Source organism: Pipistrellus hanaki (genome assembly GCF_964339955.1).
Source record: "Pipistrellus hanaki genome assembly, chromosome: 6".
NCBI classification, from domain to species: domain Eukaryota; kingdom Metazoa; phylum Chordata; class Mammalia; order Chiroptera; family Vespertilionidae; genus Pipistrellus; species Pipistrellus hanaki.
The window spans coordinates 81,665,212-81,687,105 of NC_140508.1; the positions used below are offsets into that span (position 1 = coordinate 81,665,212).

The 21,894-nt window shown below is 51.4% G+C and overlaps 1 protein-coding gene across 2 annotated transcripts in view; it reads left to right on the forward strand.

The window, feature by feature from the left end:
• Positions 1-21,516, forward strand: part of PPP1R16B (protein phosphatase 1 regulatory subunit 16B) — an 88,619-nt gene extending 67,103 nt beyond the window's left edge. For both annotated transcript variants that reach the window (XM_084887990.1, XM_084887989.1), the window contains exons 3-11: positions 2,970-3,040; positions 7,123-7,268; positions 8,403-8,506; positions 10,862-10,986; positions 12,425-12,550; positions 13,293-13,368; positions 14,050-14,179; positions 14,271-14,439; positions 17,291-21,516. In XM_084887990.1, the coding sequence (XP_084744116.1) occupies positions 2,970-3,040; positions 7,123-7,268; positions 8,403-8,506; positions 10,862-10,986; positions 12,425-12,550; positions 13,293-13,368; positions 14,050-14,179; positions 14,271-14,439; positions 17,291-17,800 (1,457 nt within the window). In that variant the 3' untranslated portion in view covers positions 17,801-21,516. The remainder of the gene's footprint in view (positions 1-2,969; positions 3,041-7,122; positions 7,269-8,402; positions 8,507-10,861; positions 10,987-12,424; positions 12,551-13,292; positions 13,369-14,049; positions 14,180-14,270; positions 14,440-17,290) is intronic.
• The last annotated feature ends 378 nt before the right edge of the window (positions 21,517-21,894 follow it).

Here is a 21,894-nt window from a genome sequence, read left to right on the forward strand (position 1 = left end):
CATTGACCATGGCTCACTGTGGTCCTTGAATCAGCAGCTGCTCAGAGTCCCCTGGAGAGAGGTGGCCTCTGTCATTTCCAACCACACGGAGAGCTCTTGGGAAATGCAAGGTGTCAGTGGTTATATTCCCAGCTCCCAACACAGGGTGGGGCCAGGCAGGAGCTCAGTGGATGTGTTTTGTGTTTATTTATAGAAGAAATGATAGTAATAGCTCTCAGGTGTTGTGTTACTTAATCCTCATAGCAACCCCACAAAGGAGGTGCTGTGTGACCCCCTTTTACAGATGAGGACACTGAGGCACAGAGAGGAGGAATAACTTGCCTGATGCCAAAACCAAACAAATGCATGAGAACATATTGGGTCACTCTGCCAAACTGATGGTCAAGCCCGGGAGCTGGGGCTCTGGGGGCAGGGAGCAGCCCTGAGGATGGACAGCGAGAAGACGTGGTAGATGATCCTGTCTGAGGGGCAGAGCATGCCCCCGCTTTGTGTTCCCTGAGCCTCAGTCCACACCTGAGACCCTGCCAAGCCAGCTCCTTCCACTGTGTAAGGTGCTCAGCGAGCAAGCCGTGAGCCTGGAGCGGTAGGGAGACAGGCTGGCTGGGCCGGGCTGAGCAGGCTGTACACTGCACAGCTCCAGAGCAGGCGGTCCACATGCAGATTGCATAATTCCCCTGGAGTTATGCAAGGTGGTGGCCCTGTGAGTGGGACCACACCATGCAGGACCCAGAAGCAAGCCTTGACCAGCGTCTGTAACGGCCAGAGAGCAAGCATTTCAGGCTGTGTGGGCCATAGGTCTCTGTGGCCACTCAGCTCTGCTGTTGTGGGAAGAAAACGGTCCTAGGCAATACGTAAATGAGTGCGTGCAGATGGGTTCCAATAAAACTTAATTTACAGGACCAGGCTGCTTGCCAGATTCGGTGCATGGGCCATAGTTTGATGACCCCAGTGAAGGCCAGAGAAGGATTCTGACTAAACTTCATCCTAAGAACCACTTGAAGCCACAAGAGGTTTTTGAGCAGAGAGTGAGAGGAAACAAATTTACAATTAATATGGCCCTGCAAGCCCAGGGCAATGTTTCTTTTATCCTCTTCTGGATCCCTGAGCCCTCCAGTCTACAAGGAGAGGGACCTGGGGACCCGAGGGCCTCGGAGGCTTAAGAAGGAGAGGCCATTGCTGTCCATTCTCCAGCCACCCTCCTCCCCACACCAGCTCTCAGCGCAGGTCTGGCCGCTCAGCGGGGCTCCAGCGATGCTGCTTCCCGTTCCCGGCCTCAGGGGCAGAGCGGGGCGGCCCTGTGCTCACCAGCCTGGGCTCTGAGATCAGAAGGTTGGATTTCCTCCTCTTGGCTGCGTTCGGCTGTGAGCTGCCCTTTCCTGACCCCCTGTCTCCTCCTCTTCTCCGTAAGGGGAACAGTGAGATGTGAATCCAGGAAAGAGAGGGTCTGCAGAGCCCTGGGCATCGGAAGGGCTCGAGAAGAAGACACTGTTGATAGAATAACCCTAGAGGCACCAGAGCCTGGGTGGTGGGGTCTTGGCTCCAGGAGCTGTGTCCAGAGCAGAAGTGGAACCATGGAGGGGACCTTGGTTCATGAGTAGTAAGGGCTCCTTAGAGATGGGTGAGTAGTCCCACCTCTTGGGCTGAAATTAACTGCCTGACGGAGTAATTGCATGTCTTGGGCTCCCACACAGCACGGAGAACACCCCGATAATTACCGCGTTGTCCACAGGCTACTTTTGGCAGCTGAACCTTAATTTCTGCCTCAAAGAGTGTCTCTTTGGGGCAGAAATTAAGGTTCTGGACAGGCAGCCTGGCCCACCCCCAACTCCATGGGGTGTGAATCCGTGCTTGGTGTGAACAGGACCTTCTTGGGCAGGGACATAGCAGCTACCTCTCCAAAGGGCATCGCCCGGCCCAGGCCACCCTCACTGGCGCATGGACAGGCTGGGCCTTAGTGATCAGTGGCTTTGCCATCATCTCCTCTCAGGACCCATAGGCTGGGACCAGCGACCAGGTCATCCATGACTTGCAGGAGGGCCTCACGGGCCGCTTATTACAGACACAAGCCACCTGGGGCCAGCACCAGAGGGTGGCCTGGTGCTCAGAGATAGAGTCCGTGTCCTTGGACTGAGCTAGGGGGCTGCTGATTAGGCCTGGGTCCTGGGAGGGCTGTTGAGGATTTCCTGTGTCAGGCCTGAGGGAAAGAGCAGTCAGTACTGTCGCCGCCCTGCCCTCTCGGGGCTTAGTGTCCTGTGGCAGACAGAGCCGAAGCCCATAATTAGTTATGTGATTGTCATTGTGATAAGGTTATACATGGGACACATAGGAGCGGTGGGTGTATATAATGGGGGAGTGCCCCCATCTGGGGAATTTGAACTGAGACCTAAAGGATGAGGAGTGTGTGCAGGTATGTATGTGTGTGTGCTTGTGTGTGTGTGTGTGTGTGTACACGCGCGCACATGTGCTAAAAATGGATGCATGGATGACGGTGGATGGATGGATGCTTGAGTCCTCCAGGCAGTGGAAACAGGCTGTGCAAAGGCTCAGAGGCCAGAGGAAGTACGGTGACTCTGTAGCTGACGAAAGACCGCTGTGGAAGGTGTTTGGAGCCTGGAGAGGCGAGGAGGTAGGAGCACTGTGTACAGCTGAGTGTGCTGAGTGCTGCCCTGCTCCAGGGGGCCAGTCTTGTAGACCAGGCTGTGAGGGGTGCCCGCTGGAACTTGTGCAAGAGGGAGGCTGCAGGCAGGGAAAAACCAACGTGAGGGCTTTTGACTTTGTTCCTAGAGCAATGGGGAGCTGTGGAAGGGCTTCAGCAGTTGGTGATGGGACTAAGGCCCACTTATCATGCCCCAAAGCAGTGTGAACAAACACGGCCCTTTGTGTCAGGGAGCGTGGGTCTTCCGCGGGCCCCGCTGCCTACTCCACACCCAGCGTGCGGCGGACGCTCACTCCTGTCCCCTCTGTTGCAGTGCGCTACTTCCTGAAGAACAAAGTCAGCCCGGATTTGTGCAACGAGGACGGACTCACAGCCCTGCACCAGGTAAGGCAGGGCTGGCAGGGGTCCCCAGCTCCCTGCTTCCCAACTGGACAGGCACCCTGTCTCCCTGCTTTTTCCTGCCCAGAACCCGCAGGAGGGAGGGAGGGAGGGAGTGCCACAGCTGCCCCGTTTGAAAGGCTTTTGTCTGCTTCCGAGACGTGTGTGTCTGTCACGGACATGCCCATAGAGCCCCCGTGCACGCTCACGCAGTGTACGCACGGACTCCGAGGACAGGGAGCCTTTGTGCACTGCGTCCTCACTTCCCAGCAAAGGGGTTGGCAAAACAAAGCCAATCTGTTTGGAGGGTGACGGTTTACGAAGCATGTTTGTGCACACCCACCGTGGCATGCACCCGTCCTGCTGACAGAGGTGGTTGGCAGAGGGCTTGTGTGATCTGCTTGAGAGCGATAGCCTTGGAGCATCTTTTCCAGGGCGGAGTGACGGGCTCAGTCCCTCTGGCTGGGGAAGGGCTGCCGGCGATCGGTCATCTCTTGCCTGGATGCCGCATCGGCCTCCTCACTGACCCCCAGCCTTTCGCTGGTCCTTCCATGATTCGTTTTCACAGCGGCCATGGGAATGCCGAAGCCAAACATCTCCTGGTGTTACTCAGAGCGCTCAGGGGTCTTCCTGCAAGGCCCCAGGAGGCCTGGCCCCAAATGGCCTTTTGGTTCTTTTGCAACACACAGTGCTGATCCGTCCACACTTTGCCACATGCGCTGGACACCCCCCAGTGGACACAGGAGCCTGAGAGCTGTGTTGCTCTGTACACATTCTTTTCTCCTGGGCACCCCTTTTATGTATCATTTTAGCCGTTAGTGTGATCATTTGATATTGGTCCCTCCCCACCCCCACCCAATCCAGGCTCTGAGCTGCACAAGGGCAGAGCCCATGGCACTTGCTCAGTGGCGTATCCCAGCATCTTTCCCCATGCTGGCATTCAGTAGGCGCTCAATATGTGCATGCCAACATAATGAGCGAACACACGGATGCCTTCCTGTGCCCTGGCCCACGTTTCTGAGCAGGGGGGAAGCCAGGCTGCTAGAAGCTGGGGTTGGTGAGAGCCTTCCTTCTCCCTATGAGGGCAGGAAGAAGTGGGCAGACACTGACCACTGCCCTGCCCATCAGCCCCAGGGGCAAGTCTCCACATTCATCCTTCAGCCCAGTGGCCTCCAGGCTGCTCCTCGTGTCCCTCCCGGGTGCCTCACTTTCCTCATCTGTAAAAGAGGAGTCACAAGTACCCATCTCATTGGGTTGTTATAAGGGTTACATAAAAACCCCATGGACATCACTTGGTACTGGATAAATATTAGATATTATTGTTATTATTAGAATTTGCCACTAATGTTCATTGGAATTTGCCACTCATGTTCATTTCTCTGTAAGGGCACTTCCCTTATGTGATGTGTGGGCTGATTCTCACAGTGAACTTCTGAAATATTATCCCATTTCACAGCTCAGGAAACTGAGGCTCAGGCACAGCACTGTGTCACAGAATTTCCCACGATGATGGGATCTTCTGCGTATCTTCCATGTTCAGTGTGGTGGCCAGCAGCAACCGTGGGTATTGAATCCTCAAAATGTTGCTCTGAGGATGAGACTAGGCAAGGCGTGGCCGGGGGTTAGCAGGGTGCATGGCCCCAGTACCTCCTCAGAAACATCAGCCCTTATGGATGCCTGTGGCCTGTGGTTCTTGCTGCTGTTTCCCGGGCTGTCGTTATTGTTGTCATTGTTATTGTCCCTGTTGCTCCGGTGCAGCAAAGGAGCACATTAGGGAAAGCTTCCGGGGCCTGCAGAGGAGTGCGCATTTGCTTCGCTTGGCAACCGGGAGCCTTCACTTGGCAACTGAGAGCAACCTGCCTGGATTGATGAGGAACCTCTCTCCCGGGGAGGCTGTATGGAAGGGGAGCGGCAGCTAGGCGAGGAGAGGTGGTGGGGCCTCGGGGGCCGGGACAATGGGATGGGGCATCAATGATGAGATGGTGTCCACACCCGGTGGAAGACTGGACATGGGCAGTGAGAGGGCAGAAGGTCATCTAGCTGCCAGGTGCCCTTTTCCACCATGGAGAATGCAGGAGGGGAGGCCTGCCGGCTCTTCTCTCCCCCCCTCCCGCCCCCCTCCGCCATTGCATCCCTGTGCCCAGCCCCCAACCCCAACCCCAACTTTAACCCAGCGCTAGCTCAGACTAGTCTCCCAGGTTCAGGCTGCTCTAGCACCTAGACTGCAATTCTGAGTGTACAATCTTCCTCTTCAACTTGAGGCTCCCTCCCCCCATCCTCATGTTGTCTGCAGTCCCTAAGGGTGGGATCTCTGGCTCTCCTATTCCCCAACCCCAGGGACCAGGCTGCTGCTCCTCTTAAGGTTGGGGAGGGCGCTCCCCTGATACATCATCCGGTGACAGCCTGGGGCTCCTTGCCCTCCCCACCACCACCACCTCACTCCGGGGCCTCTGGCGCCCTCTGCCGGCCGCACCGCACCACTGCATGCTTCTCACCACCTGAGGATCTCCCCGCCTCACGGGGCTCCCTGGGCCCCTCTGTTAGGACAGATGTCCCAGACCCCGCCAACCCCACACTGGCTGGCGCAAAAGGAGAACATGGGTCTCTAGCACCACCTGTTGCCAATGACTGTTCCTTTCCCACACGTTTTGGCGCTGAGCCTTGGTTCCGTGAGGTGTGTGTGTGTGGCGGCGCTGTGGAGCTGACCCATCTCCATCCCCTTTCCCACACCCACCTGGGGCCATGGCTCCCGCAAGTGCCCCTCTCATTCTGCTGGCATCCAGGCACTTTGCCCCGTGTGGGCCAGGCCACCACCCTCTCTTAACGGGGAGATTTCAACATACCTCCTAACATCCTTCCTCTCCCCAGAGAAGCTGCACTTGCATTCTGTTCTCCACGTGCAACCAGAGGAGGGATTTAAAAAGCAAGTCGGCTGTGCTTTACCTCCGAGTATACCCCTGCAGCGCTGCCCATTGCGCTGAAGGCCACGCCCTTACCTGGATGGGCATCACTGAGCACAGGCCTCCCCCCCCCCCCCAGACTTCTCCTGCAGCCTGTCTTCCTCCTCTGGCCTCGCCTCTCCTGCCAATCCCCTGGCTTGAGGCCTCTCTGTCCCCTTGGACACTCACTCTCTGCCTTTGGAGTTAGGGGCTCCAATGACTGCTGGACCCCTGAGTCTAGGTGAGGGGCTGCAGGGTCCTGCCCTTCCCTCTCTCGGATGCCGACCCACGTGAGAACAGGCAGGAGCACACACATGGCTGTCTCCTCGCCAGGACTACCTCAGGACCGCCCCCACCCTCCGGCCTTTGAGCTGAGCTGGGTTCTTTTAGGGAGAGGGTTGGTTATTGGGGGTTTCCCCACAAATGGAGCTCCTGAGTCAGAAATTCCTAAGTCAGAAGTTTCAAATTATGATGGATCCTTGGGAGGACACTGCTGGGAAGGGGAACCCCCAAACCCTCCAGCTTCCTCCCCTCTCCCTGTAGCCTGCTTGAATCTGTTGGTTACCTAAGTTAGTGTTCTCCATTCAATTTAGTTGAAAGAAAGGCTTCTGGAATTAAAAAGAAAAGTTTTTTTTTTAAATATATATATATATATATTTTATTGATTAATGGGGAGATTTATTGATTGGCTGAGAATCATTGATTGGCTGCCTCCTGCATGCCCCCTACTAACGATGGAGCCTGCAACCCAGGCATATGCCCTTGACCAGAATTGAACCTGGGACCCTTCGGTCTGCAAGCTGACACTCCATCTGAGCCAAACCAGCTAGGACTAAAAAGAAAAGGGTTTAAAGCCTCATTCAAAAATGTGTCTCATTCCACCAGCACTCTCAAAGTTTTTTATCGTTGACTTTATAAAAAATATTATCTTCATATTATTATCCTGTATGTTATTCACTTACAAAGAAGCGGGCTCAGAAAGGCTAAGTGGCTTGCCCAAGTCCACACAGCATATAACACTGAAGCTGGATTCACTCCTAGGCAGTTTGACTCCTCTGTCCTTCTCGTGGCCACTTGAGGGGAACTGGGGTGTCCCCACCAGGGCCTGGGGCCTCCCGGGAGCTGACCCCGCCTGTGTCCCCTTCACAGTGCTGCATCGACAACTTCGAGGAAATTGTCAAGCTGCTCCTTTCCCACGGTGCAAACGTGAACGCCAAGGACAACGAGCTGTGGACGCCCCTGCATGCCGCGGCCACGTGCGGCCACATCAACCTGGTGAAGATCCTCGTTCAGTAGTACGTGCCCCTCTCTTCCCCGAGAACAGCCTCCCCTCTGCCTTTGGTTTTTTCCAAGTTCTTTTTACCCCCATCTCTTTCCTTTTCCCTCGTTTTTTGTTGTTGTTGTTGTTGTTTCTCTCTCTCTCTCTCTCTCTCTCTCTCTCTCTCTCTCTCTCTCTCTCTCTCTCTGCCTCCGTCTCTCAGTGCCTGCCACTTTCTCTTTCTCCCTAATCCTGTTTTCATCTCTGTCTCTTCCTCTCTTTGTTTCTGCCTCTCTCCTCCTCTTCTCCCAATTCCCATTTTTCTCTCCATCTCTGTGTGCCTTTGTTTTTCCCTTCTCGATGCCCGTCTCTCCTTCACTCTTGGTCTCACTCTGTCTTTTCCATTCTGTCCCTCTTCGTTATCTCTCTCTCCCCCTTCATTCTCTCCCCACCCCTAGATTTTATTGCAGTAAAAATACACGTGACATAGAATTTATCATTGTAACTATTTTTAAAAAATATATTTTTATTGATTTTTCTTACAGAGAGGAAGGGAGAGAGATAGAGAGCTAGAAACGTCGATGAGAGAGAAACATCGACCAGCTGCCTCCTGCACACCCCCCACCCGGGATGTGCCCGCAACCAAGGTACATGCCCTTGACCAGAATCGAACCTGGGACCTTTCAGTCCGCAGACCGACACTCTACCACTGAGTCAAACTGGTTTCGGCTCATCGTAACTATTTTGAAGTGTACAGTTTAGTGGCACTAGGTACATTTGCGTTCTTGTGCAACCATCACCACCATCCATTTCTAGAACCCATTTTCCCAAACTGAATAGCTCATCTTCCCATGAACCATAGCAGTAACCACCATCTCACTTCCTGTTCCTATTGTTTTGACTACCCTATGTACCCCATCTAAGTGGAACTGTATAGTATTTGTCTGGCTTACCAGAGCAGGAAGCTGGGGGGGAGAGGGTCTGTTAGGACAACTCTCCTAGGGTTTTGGCCTCTTTGCATCTGGAGTTCCCAGGATGCCGAGTCCCTGTCCTTGCCAGGGTACACATTGGTGGGATGCACTGCGGGGTAGTGGATGTGAGGCCGGAGGGCAGAGGCAGACAGACCAACCTTCACACCCACCTGGCCCTCAGCCTGGCCCTCTCTTCGCAGTGGGGCTGACCTGCTCGCTGTCAACTCGGATGGGAACATGCCGTATGACCTCTGCGAGGACGAGCCCACTCTGGATGTCATCGAGACGTGCATGGCGTACCAGGGTAAGAGCGTGGCGCGTGCTATCAAGTGGGCTCAGGGTAGCGTTGCTGCGAGCATCTCTGACTTAAACCAACACAAGCGAACACGTTAGCAAGCTGTGTTCCTGCCTGCTCCTGCCCTGTGCTCAGGAAGTGGGATGGGCCCCCGTTATTATTATTATTACCATGTGATTAACGAGAGGAGGACACACGCTGTGCAGAAGGAGGCATTGTTCTCCTCTGTGTCACCCCCACACGCGGGCGGCCTCAGCTGGCCTCGTCTCCTCTTCGTCAGCTGTGATAATTCAATAAACATCGACAATAAAGATATATTCCCACTTGGGAAAATAATAAAAAGTCAGGAACATTCGCAGGTGCCTGCCAGGCACTGTGCTGGCTGCCAGGGGCCAGGTAAACAAGATGTGGGCTGTTCTCAGTCACAAACGACCTTCAGAGAGGAAACAAATGGAGCAACCGGAGAGACCTGCCCCTGTCCCCATACAGACTCGGAGCTCCTTCCCTGGAAGGAATCTCAAACCAGGCCCTGGGCTGCAGCCCCGGGGCCTGACCAGGCCCTGCCTGGTGTTTCTTCCCTGGTCCCAGCAATAACCGCTGATCTGCTGTGTCCATTCCCTGGCACCCAGGCTTTCACCATTCATCTTCCGCAGAGGCTCTCAACAGTTTTTGTGCCAATCTTGTGAATCTATGGATCCCTTCTCAGAATGATATCTTTATTTTTTTTAATGTATTTTATTTTATTTTATTTTATTTTTTACAGAGAGGAAGGGAGAGGGATAGAAAGTTAGAAATATCGATGAGATGGGAACATTGATCAGCTGCCTCCTGCACCCCCCTACTGGGGATGTGCCCACAACCCAGGTACATGCCCTTGACCAGAATCGAACCTGGGACCCTTCAGTCCATAAGCAGAAGCTCTATCTGCTGAGCCAAACCGGTTAGGGCAGAAGGATATCTTTACATTCAGTTATCAGAATCATCTATAATAATAAAAGCACAATATGCTAATTAGACTGGACATCCTTCTATCCTTCTGGACAAAACTGGGACCACGAGGGAAATCTGGGTCCCGGGTGCCTGCCAGCAGCTGGGGGAAGGAAGGCCTACTCTTGCACGGATTATAAAGGAAGCCTACTATATTAAAATAAAACAGACAACATATTTAAAAATATGTTATCAACAACTTTATTGGTTCATGAAACAATCAGATAACATGACACGCAAATACCTACTGTTTCTGTTGGTGAGAATGTCACAGGCACCGCTCATGCTACTGTGGGTTTTGCCTATGTCCTAATAAAAGGAAACATTCTATTTCATTTAAAGTTTAATAAAAATAATCATGTATATTTTTCTCCTTTCCAGTGTACAGATCTCCCCTGAATTCTATCCAAGAATGTTTGATCTAATGGACCTTTTTATAGAGCATGTCACTCTCTCACTAAATACCGTTCATAGCTGCCAGTAGCACTTGAGCATTTTAGCGTGAGGTTCAGGCTTTAAAATGTCTTTCCGGGTCCCTCCGCCTCAATTTATTTAATTCTCCATTTAAATGTTATATGTGGGTGGGCAACAGTAGGTTTACGGTTGTGAGTATGTGAAAAGCAGAGTTTATTCTTATGTTATTTGTTATTTTTAATAATATTTTAATAATAAATAACATAAGAATAAACTGTTTTTAAAGAAAGTATTATGAGAGAGAATTATTGATTAGCTGCCTTCTGCACACTTCCTACTGGGGATTGAATCCACAACCTGGATATGTGCCCTTGACCAGAATCGAACCAAAGACCCTTCAGTCCGCAGGCCAACACTCTATCCACTGAGCCAGGGCTTACTATACTGCTTTTCATACGAACAACTGTAAACTTATTTTTTCCCACCCTTGTGTCATTCCCATAATAAAAACTCATTGAGCCTTGTGCCAGGAGCTACAAACACAACTGTGCACGAGATGAAGAGAAACTAACAAACCCTGGTCAGACAGGGTGGTCAGCGGGGGGCTTCTGGGGGTGTGTGTGATCTGGGCTGGACCCACAGAATAAGACAGAGCCTGCCATTTAGTCAGTTGGAGGTGGGTATGTGGATGGTAGGGGTTTCCAGGAAGAAGGGCAGCATATAGATTAGTAACCGATATCATTACAGTACCTCCTGGGTGCCAGGCAAGAGCGGCCTTTGTTTTATGAGCCAGCACATGTTTGTGTTCATTGAGCCTGGAACACAATGATCTATGGACATGTCTGTTTACCTTCTTGACTGGCAGACCCTGGGGCGCAGACACTTTGCCCTTCCTTATCTGCCTCTCCTCCCCATTTTGAAGCCTAAGCCTGGGGTGCTGACCAAATCTCCCTCCCCCTGTAGGCATCACTCAAGAGAAAATCAACGAGATGCGGGCAGCTCCCGAGCAGCAGATGATTGCAGACATCCACTGTATGATCGCCGCGGGCCAGGACCTTGACTGGATTGATGCCCATGGCGCCACACTGGTGAGGACATGGGCCAAAGCCAAAACCAGCAAGGACAGAAAGTGGGCCAGCACGTGGTGGAACCCACGCCTCTACTGTTGGGGCCTCTGTTTCCTCCCAGCCAGTCTTTTTCTGGCTTCCTTTCACCCTAGTTGGCTGGGAAGTTCATTTCTCTCTGCCTCTTCTCCTTCCCTGTCCTTCATCCATCCCCATGGTGTGCTTTGTGATCACTCAGGGCTCCCTAAGAATATTACTCAGTTCCTGAGTGTTCATCATTGCTAAGTAGTTTATGTATTTTCTTGGAGATTGAACAAAAGGGTTAACTAAGGTGACGTCCACCATCGGAGGCCTTGAATGGTGCCGGGTAGAAGAGTTGGGGCCTTAGCATGAAGCTTTCCCTTATTGGATGTATTGGTTACTTTGGCTACATAACAAACTACCCCAAAATCAGCATCTTAAAACCACATGACATATGTATCATCTTACATAGTTTTGGGAACAGTTTGGATGTGTGGCTTTGGTTTGGGGTCTTTTATGAGGCTGCAGTGAAGATGTCATTCAGGGCTGCTGTCATCTGAAGGTTTGAATGGGGCTGGAAGATCCACTCCTAAGATGGCTGGCAAGTAGTGCTGGCTCCTGGCAGTAGGCCCCAGTTTCTCACCTCCTAGGGACTTCTCTTTAAGGCTACTTGAGTGACCTTACAACATGATGGCTGCCTCCTCTAGAGTGATTGATCCAAGAGAGTATAAGGTAGAAACAGTAACGTCTTCTATGACCTAGTCTCATATCACACACTGCCCCTTCAAAAGATCCTATTTGTTAGAAGCGAGTCACTCAATCTGTGACTCCACATTCAAGGGGAGAGAGAGAAATTAAGCTCCATCCTTTAGCAGGGTGGGGAATGTCCAGCCCATGGGACATATAAGGCCCACGAAATCATTTGGTCTGGGCCTGCCAATGCATGAGGGGTGAGTTAATTAAAATTAGCCTGCTGTTTGACCCAATACAGCAGGCTAATTTTAAGGCAATAATTTTGTGAGGCCCTTGAATGATATTATAGATATCCAAATGATCCTTGGTAGAAAAAAGGTTCCCCATCCCTGCTTTGGGAGATGTGTCAGAGGATTTATAAGCATATTTTAAAACCACCATATTGGACCCCTGAGACCTCTTCCACAGGGCTCAGCATGTAGTAGGGACTCAGTAAATGCTGTTGCCTTAACCACAGGAGCTCTGAGACCAACCACAGGGGAGGAGAGCTCACCTCTCTGCCTTACCTTCCAGGTCCATATTGCAGCTGTAATCATTCTCTGCAATGTGGCTGGTATTTCTACCTCATTCTGTTCCATTCTCCTGGCCCCAAGAATGATCTCAGGCTTGGGTTAGGGAGAAGGCTATTCCACCTCCAAATGTGGGACTGCCCCCCTTAGGGAATGCTCACTTCTTTCCTCTCCTTCAGCTGCACATAGCTGGCGCCAATGGATACCTACGAGCAGCTGAGCTCCTCCTGGACCATGGAGTGCGCGTGGATGTGAAGGACTGGGATGGCTGGGAGCCCCTGCATGCGGCTGCCTTCTGGGGACAGGTAGTTTACACCGGAGGGCTGTGAGCAAGGCCTGCACGGGATGAGCCTGCTGTTCTTGATCTAGCAGTTGGTTCAAAAGAATACACGTCCTGCTTAAGGTGTTGACTACAGCTAGTGTATGGGCTATGAAAAGACCTAGGGAGTTTGCAAAAACATTTGACAAGCTGTAGTCTAATCCTATATAATAAAGAGCTAACATGCTAATGATCATTACACTGTGAGGCATAACGACTGATCACCGGGAGAGCGGGGCAGCAAGCTATGAGCTGGGGAGAGATACAGGAGGGCGAGCGGAGAGCTACTAGCTGCAGTGGGTCTGCCGGCCAGCTGAGGCAAGGGGCAGCCAGCTACTTGCACAGACTCGTGTGCAGGGCTTCTAGTGGGATGATGGCTAAATTTGCCAAATTAGAAAACCCCAGCATTTCTGCTTTGAGTGGTTTCTCCATTTGTTTCCCAGATATAAAACCCTGATTGCAGTTTTTGCAGTCCCTCCCTAGGTACCTGGCATCTCTAGAGTTACAGCTACTCCGTTTTCTTCTGTTCCTTGGTCCAGGCACATTGGAGGTGGTGTCAGTCCATTGCACCCAGGATTCCTGGCCCCAGGGTTCAAAGCCTTCCCTGGGAGTCAACTTTGCCCCATCGTTCTTAGGGTCACATCCCAAGAAGTGTTGGGCACTTTTTCCACCTCCTAGGCATTTTGGGCCCTGGGCAGTGGGAACATGAGCTTCTTCCTGTGTTTCAGATGCAGATGGCAGAGCTATTGGTGTCACATGGGGCCAGTCTCAGTGCTAGGACATCCATGGATGAAATGCCAATAGGTAAGGCCAGCACAACACCTGGCACACATATAGGCTCTCATCAACTTTTTGATAGGATGAATATTTGGTTAGACAGATGCTGGATTGGTGTGTGGATGGAGAAATTAATAAAGCCATGAATGATAGATTAATGGATGAATGAACAGAGAGATGGATGGATGGATGGATAGATAGATGGATAAATGTATAGCAAAGTGATGAATGTATGGATGAAGTAGGAAATATAGATGGATGGATAAGAGGATGGATAGATAGAGGACAAACCTGTGGATGGATGACTGGGACACTGAAAAGGTAAATAGATGAGGGAAAGAATTAGGCAGTGGGGATATATGATTTCAGCTTCTTTGCATAACGTCTTCCTTGGGCTACATAGTACCTGCTTGTTTCTATTGATACTTCTTGTGTCAGTAGAGAGCTGATAAAGCCTAGTGGAAACTATCACAGGTGTATGACTCCGTCAGTCATAGCTGGGAACCTCAGGAGTTGTGACAGTGTATGGAACCTGGGTTTCCCATTCATAGTCTTCTCTTAAGGATTGGGTTGTAGCCAGGAAATAAGGGTGGCCTTGTTTTCTTTCCTCCCTGCATGCCCCAGAGGATGCTGGGAGTTTTCATTCGGTTGGGAGGGCTCCCAGGGGCCACAGGCTGCCTCCCATCACAGACGCCTCTGCTCTTTCAGACCTGTGTGAGGAAGAGGAGTTCAAGGTCCTGTTGCTGGAGCTAAAACACAAGCACGACGTGATCATGAAGTCACAGCTGAGGCACAAGTCGTCCTTGAGCCGGAGAACATCCAGCACCGGCAGCCGTGGGTGAGTCAGGGGCCAGGCAGCCAGGGGTCCCCATGCCTCTCCTGCCCGTGGTGCCTCGATGCAGCCTCCAACACCCCCTCTCTCCCTTCAGGAAGGTGGTGCGTCGAGCCAGCCTGTCGGACAGGACGAACCTGTACAGGAAGGAGTATGAGGGCGAGGCCATCCTGTGGCAGCAGCGGAGTGTGGCAGAGGATCAGCGTACCTCAACCTACAACGGGGACATCAGGGAGACCAGGACAGACCAGGAGAATAAGGACCCAGTGAGTGGCCTCATCCCCTGCCCCAGTGTCAGCCACTGCCTTGGGAGGAGCACCAGGCCCCTCCCTGGTCTGGCCTCTTCCTCTGAGCACCTTCAGGAGGAGGTTAGCTGGGCAGGCCCTTAGACCAGCTAGATCCAGTCTGATGGTGGTGGCTACTATGGTTCGTGAGGCAAGCCTACGGTGTGTTTGAGTCAGAGCTGGGAGCTTTGGCACCCATCAGGTTCTCATAATCCACAGGGAGTGAGTGTGACCCCCATGTACCTGCTCGTGCTCCGGCAGATCTAATCTGCGCTTCCCAGAAAAGAGGTTCAGTAGGGCAGCCACCCTCGGAGCTGAGGACACTGAAACTTCCGGGGTGGAGGGGATATAACAGGAAGTTGAGAACCGTGTTTACCAGAACACATCTGACCAGAAGACATTTTTTGAAAAGCGGAGTAGGGTACTGGTAGGACCTCTAAGCAGCCTGCCCCAGTGGTAGCCAACTGGGCTTGAGAGGTTGGCGTACTAGCAGCGGCTTTCCTGAGAAGATGCTCTGTGGGTGTCTAGGATTGCTGTGACAAACTGCTGCAAACCCGGAGCTTACAACAGCAGACCTTTCTTTCCTCACAGCGCTGGAGGCTAGAGGTCTAAATAGCAAGGTGTCCTCTCCATGTCCCTCTCCCAGCTTCTGGTGGCTCAGGCATTCCTTGGTTTTGCCAGCATGGCTCCAAACTCCGCCTCGGTCTTCACATGGCCTTCCTCATGTGTGTGTGTCTGTGTCTCTGTTTTCTCTTATTAGGAAGATACTAGTCATTGGATTGGGGCCCACCCTAATCCAGTGGGACCTCATCTTAATCTAACTGATTCCTTCTGCAAAGATCCTACTTTCAAATAAGGTCACATTCAGAGATGTAAAATTGGCATGAATTTGGGGGAACCCTTTTCAACTCAGTATTGATACACTCAGGTCCATGCCTGGCTGAGGCTGCCCAGTGGGGCCAAGGGTTGGGGCCAGAGCAGAATTGCTGGGGACAGGAAGGGAGAGGTTGGCGTACTAGAAGCGGTCTGCCTTTTTGGTTCCACCACCACACATGGAGCAACTGGAAGCATTTCTAGAGAGTAGTGCACACACTACGCAACTCAGTGGGACCCCGCTTCCCCAGTGAGCGGGGAGGTCCCCTGTGGGCTGGTCTCACCAGCAGGAGTGATGGCATCTGTGTAAGGGAATCCCCATCAAAGAGGGGGGCTGGGATGGAGAGGGCAGCACGGAGGCTTTGTTCCATCCAGTCCCCAAGCTTGTGGGTTGGGGAGAAAAGAGTTGTAGACAGAAATCAAATCACATTTCGGATGCCTTATTTTTATTTATACATTTCTTGGGAGATCCCTAGAATCCTAAGCCAGTACAGGGGGACTGCGTCCATTCTTAGCTGCAGAATATTCCAGAACAAGGACATGCCATAATTCTCCACCTGCCTAATGATGACTGTCAGGCTTTGCTCTCCTGGGGAGTGTATCTGCAAAACAAAGTCCTGGAAATGGGCTTCCTGCAAAGTATTCATTCTTCTTTAAAAACAAAATTTTTTTTTAGATGATGTGATTGACATTGACCTCCAAACAGACTGTGGCAGTTTACATGCCTAGCTATTTGCCCACACCCTTGCCAGCACTGAGTAAGAACAAGCTTTAAAGACACTTGTCAATGTGATTGGTAAAGCCTTTGTTGTTTTAATTTTATGTCATTAATTATTAGTGAGATTGCATATTTTTATTTTTTCCTGTATTTACAGGCTATATTTTGCTGTGAACTGTATATTAGTGTCCCTTGTTGATTTTTTTTCTTTTATGCAGTAGAACCTTTATAAGTAAACTTGAAGAGCTTTTTATTTATTTGGGAAATTAGTCCCTTTTTGGTCATATATGTTGCAAATATCATTTCACTTTTGTCATGCATCTTTTTTTAAGTTTTGCTTTCTTCTTTTTAAAATTTTTAAAATTGATTTCAGAGAGAGAAGGGAGAGGGAGAAAGAGACAGACACACCAATGATGAGAGAGAATCATTGATTGGCTGCCTCCTGCATAGCCCCTACCAGGATTACCTGGTCCATGGCTCAACACTCAACCACTGAGCAACACCAGCAGGGCTATTTATAATGATTTTTTGCTAGGCTTTACATTTTCATTATTGTCAAATATATCAACCTTTTCATTTATAGTTTCTAGGCAGCTGTAGTTATGCAGGGATTTCTGTGTGTAAAAGACCTCTGGGTAGGAATCTATGCTGTTTTGAGTGGAGATATGCTGGGAATACAGAAGAAGTATTGCAAGTGACCAAAAACCCAATAGAAGTCCACTCACACGAAAAGGAATTTACAGGCTCATGTAACTGGAAAGTCTCGGCCCAGCTGGATCCAGGGGCTAAAACACATCAGGATAAATGCTCGCTCTCTCTCTCTCTCTCCTTCAGTCTTCCTTCACATCAGCCCTTTGACATGGCGTCTCCCCAGCCCCCACCTTGTATCATTCTCACCACCCACAATTCCTGTAAAAACAGAACTTCTCTTTCCCCATCATTCTAGCAAAAGTCCCGGGGTTGAGTTTCATTAAATCAGTTTCAGTCAAGAACCCATCCCTGAACCAATGCCTGTAGTGAATGTGTTGACCATCCGGGCCTGGGGGTCAAGGATGGAGGTTAGTCAGCTCCCCTAAAACACAGTGACTGGCGAGTTCCCCAAAGCAAAAAGGACGTCCTGTTACCCAGGTAGGGAAAATGGACGGGGGACAGGTCCAGACAGTAATGCCCTCAGCAGAGGTGCAGGTGGGTTGTGGGTTCAGAGCCTCCTGCCAGCTGGTCACCTGTCCTTTCCCCCCTCAGAACCCCCGGCTGGAGAAGCCAGTGCTGCTCTCAGAGTTCTCCACCAAGATCCCACGAAGCGAAATGGACATGCCTGTTGAGAACGGCCTCCGGGCTCCTGTCAGCGCCTACCAGTATGCACTGTCCAACGGGGATGTCTGGAAAGTGCACGAGGTGCCCGACTATACCATGGTCTACAGCAGCCCCGGCATGGCTGATGCCACCCCACCCTGGAGTGGCTACAAGGAGCAGAGCCCCCAGACGCTTCTGGAGCTAAAGCGGCATCGGGCTGCAGCCAAGCTGCTCAGCCACCCCTTCCTGAGCACCCATCTGGGCAGCAGCATGGCCAGGACGGGCGAGAGCAGCAGTGAAGGCAAGGCCCCCTTGATTGGAGGCAGAACTTCACCATACAGCAGCAATGGGACCTCGGTGTATTACACGGTCACCAGCGGAGACCCCCCGCTCTTAAAGTTCAAAGCCCCCATTGAGGAGATGGAAGAGAAGGTCCATGGCTGCTGCCGCATCTCCTAGTCACCCTGTGACAGAGGAGAGAGATGCTTTGGGGAGGGGTCCCTGGAATCCGGGCCCGCCCGCCCTGGCTGGGAGGCTTCAGAGGGCAGCCGGGGGGAGATGGGCTCTGCTTTCCAGAGGAATGCTGACCCCACCTCCCAGCCAGCTGCCCATAGCATCGCCCCTTCCCACAGTCTGCTTCCTGCTGCATTGTCTGCCATCAGAAACAAGGCCCCTAGGGCCTTCCCGACTCACCCTGCTGTCTGATTTGGGGGAGGGAGGGCTGGGATTCCAGTTCTGTTATTGATAAAGGCTTCTTTGGACCAGTATTCGCATGTCACATATCAACACACACACACACAGACACACACACACACACACACACACACACACACACTTCATCAACGTGTATACAAATGACAGCTGGATTCATGGGAAGCAGGTGGAACAGAGCATTTGTGAGCTATTTCTGAGAGAATGATTGAGGTAAAGACTCAGAGTTTTATCACCACTGCCAATGTGGCTTTAGCAGGGGAGGGGGCCTGCTAAGCTGAGACCCATAGTCCTGCCCAGAGTCCTAATGGGGTCTGGGCCACCATCCACATCTGACAGGAGCAGAAAGTGCTCTCTGTGCCCAGAGGAAGCCATGAACCCACATGAGTAGATGAAATGGACGCAGATCTGCTCCCCACATCCTTGCTCATGCCAGGAACTAGTTGTGTGAACGCCCAAGGGCCAAGGTGGAAAGCCAGGCTAATCTATTCCCGGAATATTCCAGATCACATTTTGTTTTTGTATGAAAGCATCCAAAAATGGAGGAGGTAACAAAGGCAGTATTTCCAAAAGTGAGTTTCATAAAAGGAATATTTAAGGCTGAAAAACTCTAGGCAGGAGGCAACTGAATTTGGTTGCTTTAATGGAGAATGTTATGATCATTAGGTTGTCCTGGCTCATGTTGGAAAAATGAATTTAGGAGCTTCAGCTGGAAGGGCTTTTCCAAGGAGAGGGGTGCGTTCATGTTGGCATTTTCTCAGCCAGCCCCTTTCAGACTGAGCCATCAGAGTGAGCAGCGGGGGGCTGCTGCCTGCCTCCCCCTCCCCATTCCTAGAGTGAATGCTCAGGATCCCAGGCCCTGCTTTGCCAGGTGGCCATTGTGAGTTCCTGCCTGGCCTGTCACTGCTGGAGTGGTGACACCCCAGGGCTGCACACCCACGGTGCCCACGGCCAACACCCTGACCTGCATTCAGGAGAGTGTTAGTAGGGAGATTGGTCACAAGCCTGTTCCGTGCCAGGAGCCAGCTGTGTGACCACCAATTCAACTCCCTGGTGGGGCAGGCTGCCCATCACCTGCCCACTGCATTCTCTCATGAGCCCCTTTGAAGTTGTCGCCCGTGAGCTGGGCGCTATCCACTGGCTCAGCTAAAACCCATTGGTGTAACTAATGAGCAGGATTGTTCCCTGCTCTGGGCACCTTTTATTTGCCCTCAAACTACCTCCTTGGAGCTCTGAAGGTGCCCCCTAGGTCCAGATTCTGCAATTTGGGGGACAAATCTGGGTTCCCTTTAGCCCTCTTCTTTCTGAGCCTATGAAAACTCTCTGGGGCACCTGGGCCAGGGGACTGCGGCTGGAGAAGATCCCTTTGTGCCACAGCGTTAGCAATGGGTCTGCTCTTTGTAAGCGCCACTGTGGTCCCCACACACGCCCCTGACCCAGAGAGGGAGCTGGCTCCCAGGGGGCCTGGCTGACGCTTTTCCAGGAGCAGGGCAGCTGGGCAGGAGAGCACAGGGCTCAAGAGAGTCCTTATACCTCTGGTGGCTCTTGTATGCAGGGAGGGTTACAGCACCAGGCCCGCCCTGCCCCCTTCCCCCCCAACTCCAGGACAGTTCAGTCTTGGGTGGAGGGGCAGGTCAGGAGACTCCAGACGTGTATGTGATGCCTCCCATGTCCCTGGGGCCTGGAGTGGTCTCTCCATCATCTCAGCCAATGGCCAGAGCAGGGCAGGGATATACTTAAAACAGTGTTCAGATCAGACTAACACCGAAATTCCTTTTGAGCCAACTTAAGCTGTAAGCTGGGGAGTGCCAAGGGAAGCCACACACTCCTCCAGAGAGAGCCGGGCAGGTTTTTGGATATGTTTGCTCGGGACCCAGAGACTGGAGGCATTTATTGCCCACTCTAAGCCCTCTGGCCATCCCCTCCTCCCCTCTTGCTTCCCGCCTCCTGGGCTGTTCCTCTCTACCCAGAAGGCTGGCAATCCCACTGATTCCCCAACAGGAGACAACTCAAGACTCTTGAGCACAAGCTCATATTTTCAATCAGGGATAAACCAGTCCCTGTTGGGGCTTCAAGTACCTGGGGTACTTTTCCCATAGGTCTCTTGGGTGTTGAAGGACAAGCTGGGGCCAAGGTCATCCATTTATTCACTCATGTAGTTTATTGAGTAGTTGTGACATACCAGGCACTATGTTAGGTTCTGGGGATAAGGAAGGACACGGTAGTATGAGGAGACTGCTCTTATGGTTTTCATCCCTCGAGGACTATGGGACAGCCGCAGCCCATTCAATTAATCTGAGATAGGGTGACTGCATCCTGGTCCAATATCCCTAGGTCACATTTGCCACTAAATGCAGACTCTGGATCTTGGGTTCCAGGCCGACACCATCCCAAGTCTATATGGAGCTCTCAGGGTTCCTACCTGCCTTCAGGCCAACATCTTTGAGGCACTATATAATAGCAGTTTGAGGTCAGTGTCTAGAAGAATAAGGATTCTGGAATTTGCTGCCAAATGCATCTCAGGTTCTAAAACTCATGGTCTCTTACTCCTTTTTGCTATTTATTATGTAATCTTCCTGCTCCACGAATGGATAATGGGAAGAAAAAGAGCTTCTTTAACATCGAAGCCTTCCCTCATGAATTGCCTCGCTTTTGGGCAGGTGTGGGCCAAGGAGCTGGAAGAACTCTGGCAAGGTTGACCAGATGCCAAGCTCTTGCTGAGACCCAGGTCTGGTGGCAGCTCCTGGCCGATTGAAGGAAGCTACTTCCAAACAGGTGCCATGTGGCTCACTGTGAGCTCTGGCCCTTGCTCTCACTTGCCCTAAGCCCCAGACTATTGAAAATTGGTGAGTTTCTGGCCAGTAACTCAGGGAAGCTGAATGAACCCTAGACTCAAGTCTACTAAGGACTTGAGGATGTAGTTCTCCATCAGATATGCAGCATCAATGAAACTGCTCTGCACTGTTCGATCAACTTAAATGGGTTTAGAAAGTTAACAAGGCTATGCCCCCTGTTCTATCTCACCGCAGTGTGTTGGCTTTGTAGTAACTTAAGACTATTTGGATTCTTGGGGTCAGACACTTTTTGATCTTGAGCTCTCTCTTCCACCTGCTTTCCCAGAAGGCGCTCCCTATAAGATGCTCAGAAGGACTATATTTAACTCTTGCTATTGTAGCCTGGGGACAACCTCCCCACCCCCAGGGCACAGAAGAGCAAAGGATCCTGTGGTCAGTGGATAACTCCGTAGAAGTGATCCCTTTGCTAAGAGCTATAGCCCTCTCCTTGATAAGAGTCTCTCGCTGGCCAGTGGGCCAGAGTACCTGCTTCCCACGGGCATGCAAGTGCCATAGTGCGGGGCCTGGCTCTGCACACCCAGGAACTGTCTGCAGATCCCCAGCCCTCCGCAATAACTCACCAGACCAGAAGCCACCGATGTACAGAGAACAATTAAGAAAAATGTATTTTATGTGAAAAAAAAGTTAAAACTCTGTATACTGTATCAGCAGCTTTGTGTAAAAAATGGCAATCAAGAGAGTCTAATATATTTAAAACTTTTTTAAAAAAAATATCCTCAAGGATCTTTGATATTGTATTGAAGTAACTTTCAGGTAGCTTCTCACCACCCGGCAGTGGTGAGCCTCGTGTCCAAGACCGTGGCCCAACCACATCCCAGAGGGGCATGCCCCTGGAGTTGCTTCCAGCTGCCAAGGCCTGTGACGGAATTCGCTGTTGAGTTTTTAATTAAGATTATTAAAATTCCTTTTAATAACATCTGTCAGTGTGGCTGTGGTCATTGTTGTGAGCTCTCTTAAACTGCTGAGTTGAATTCACAAAGAGGTGAT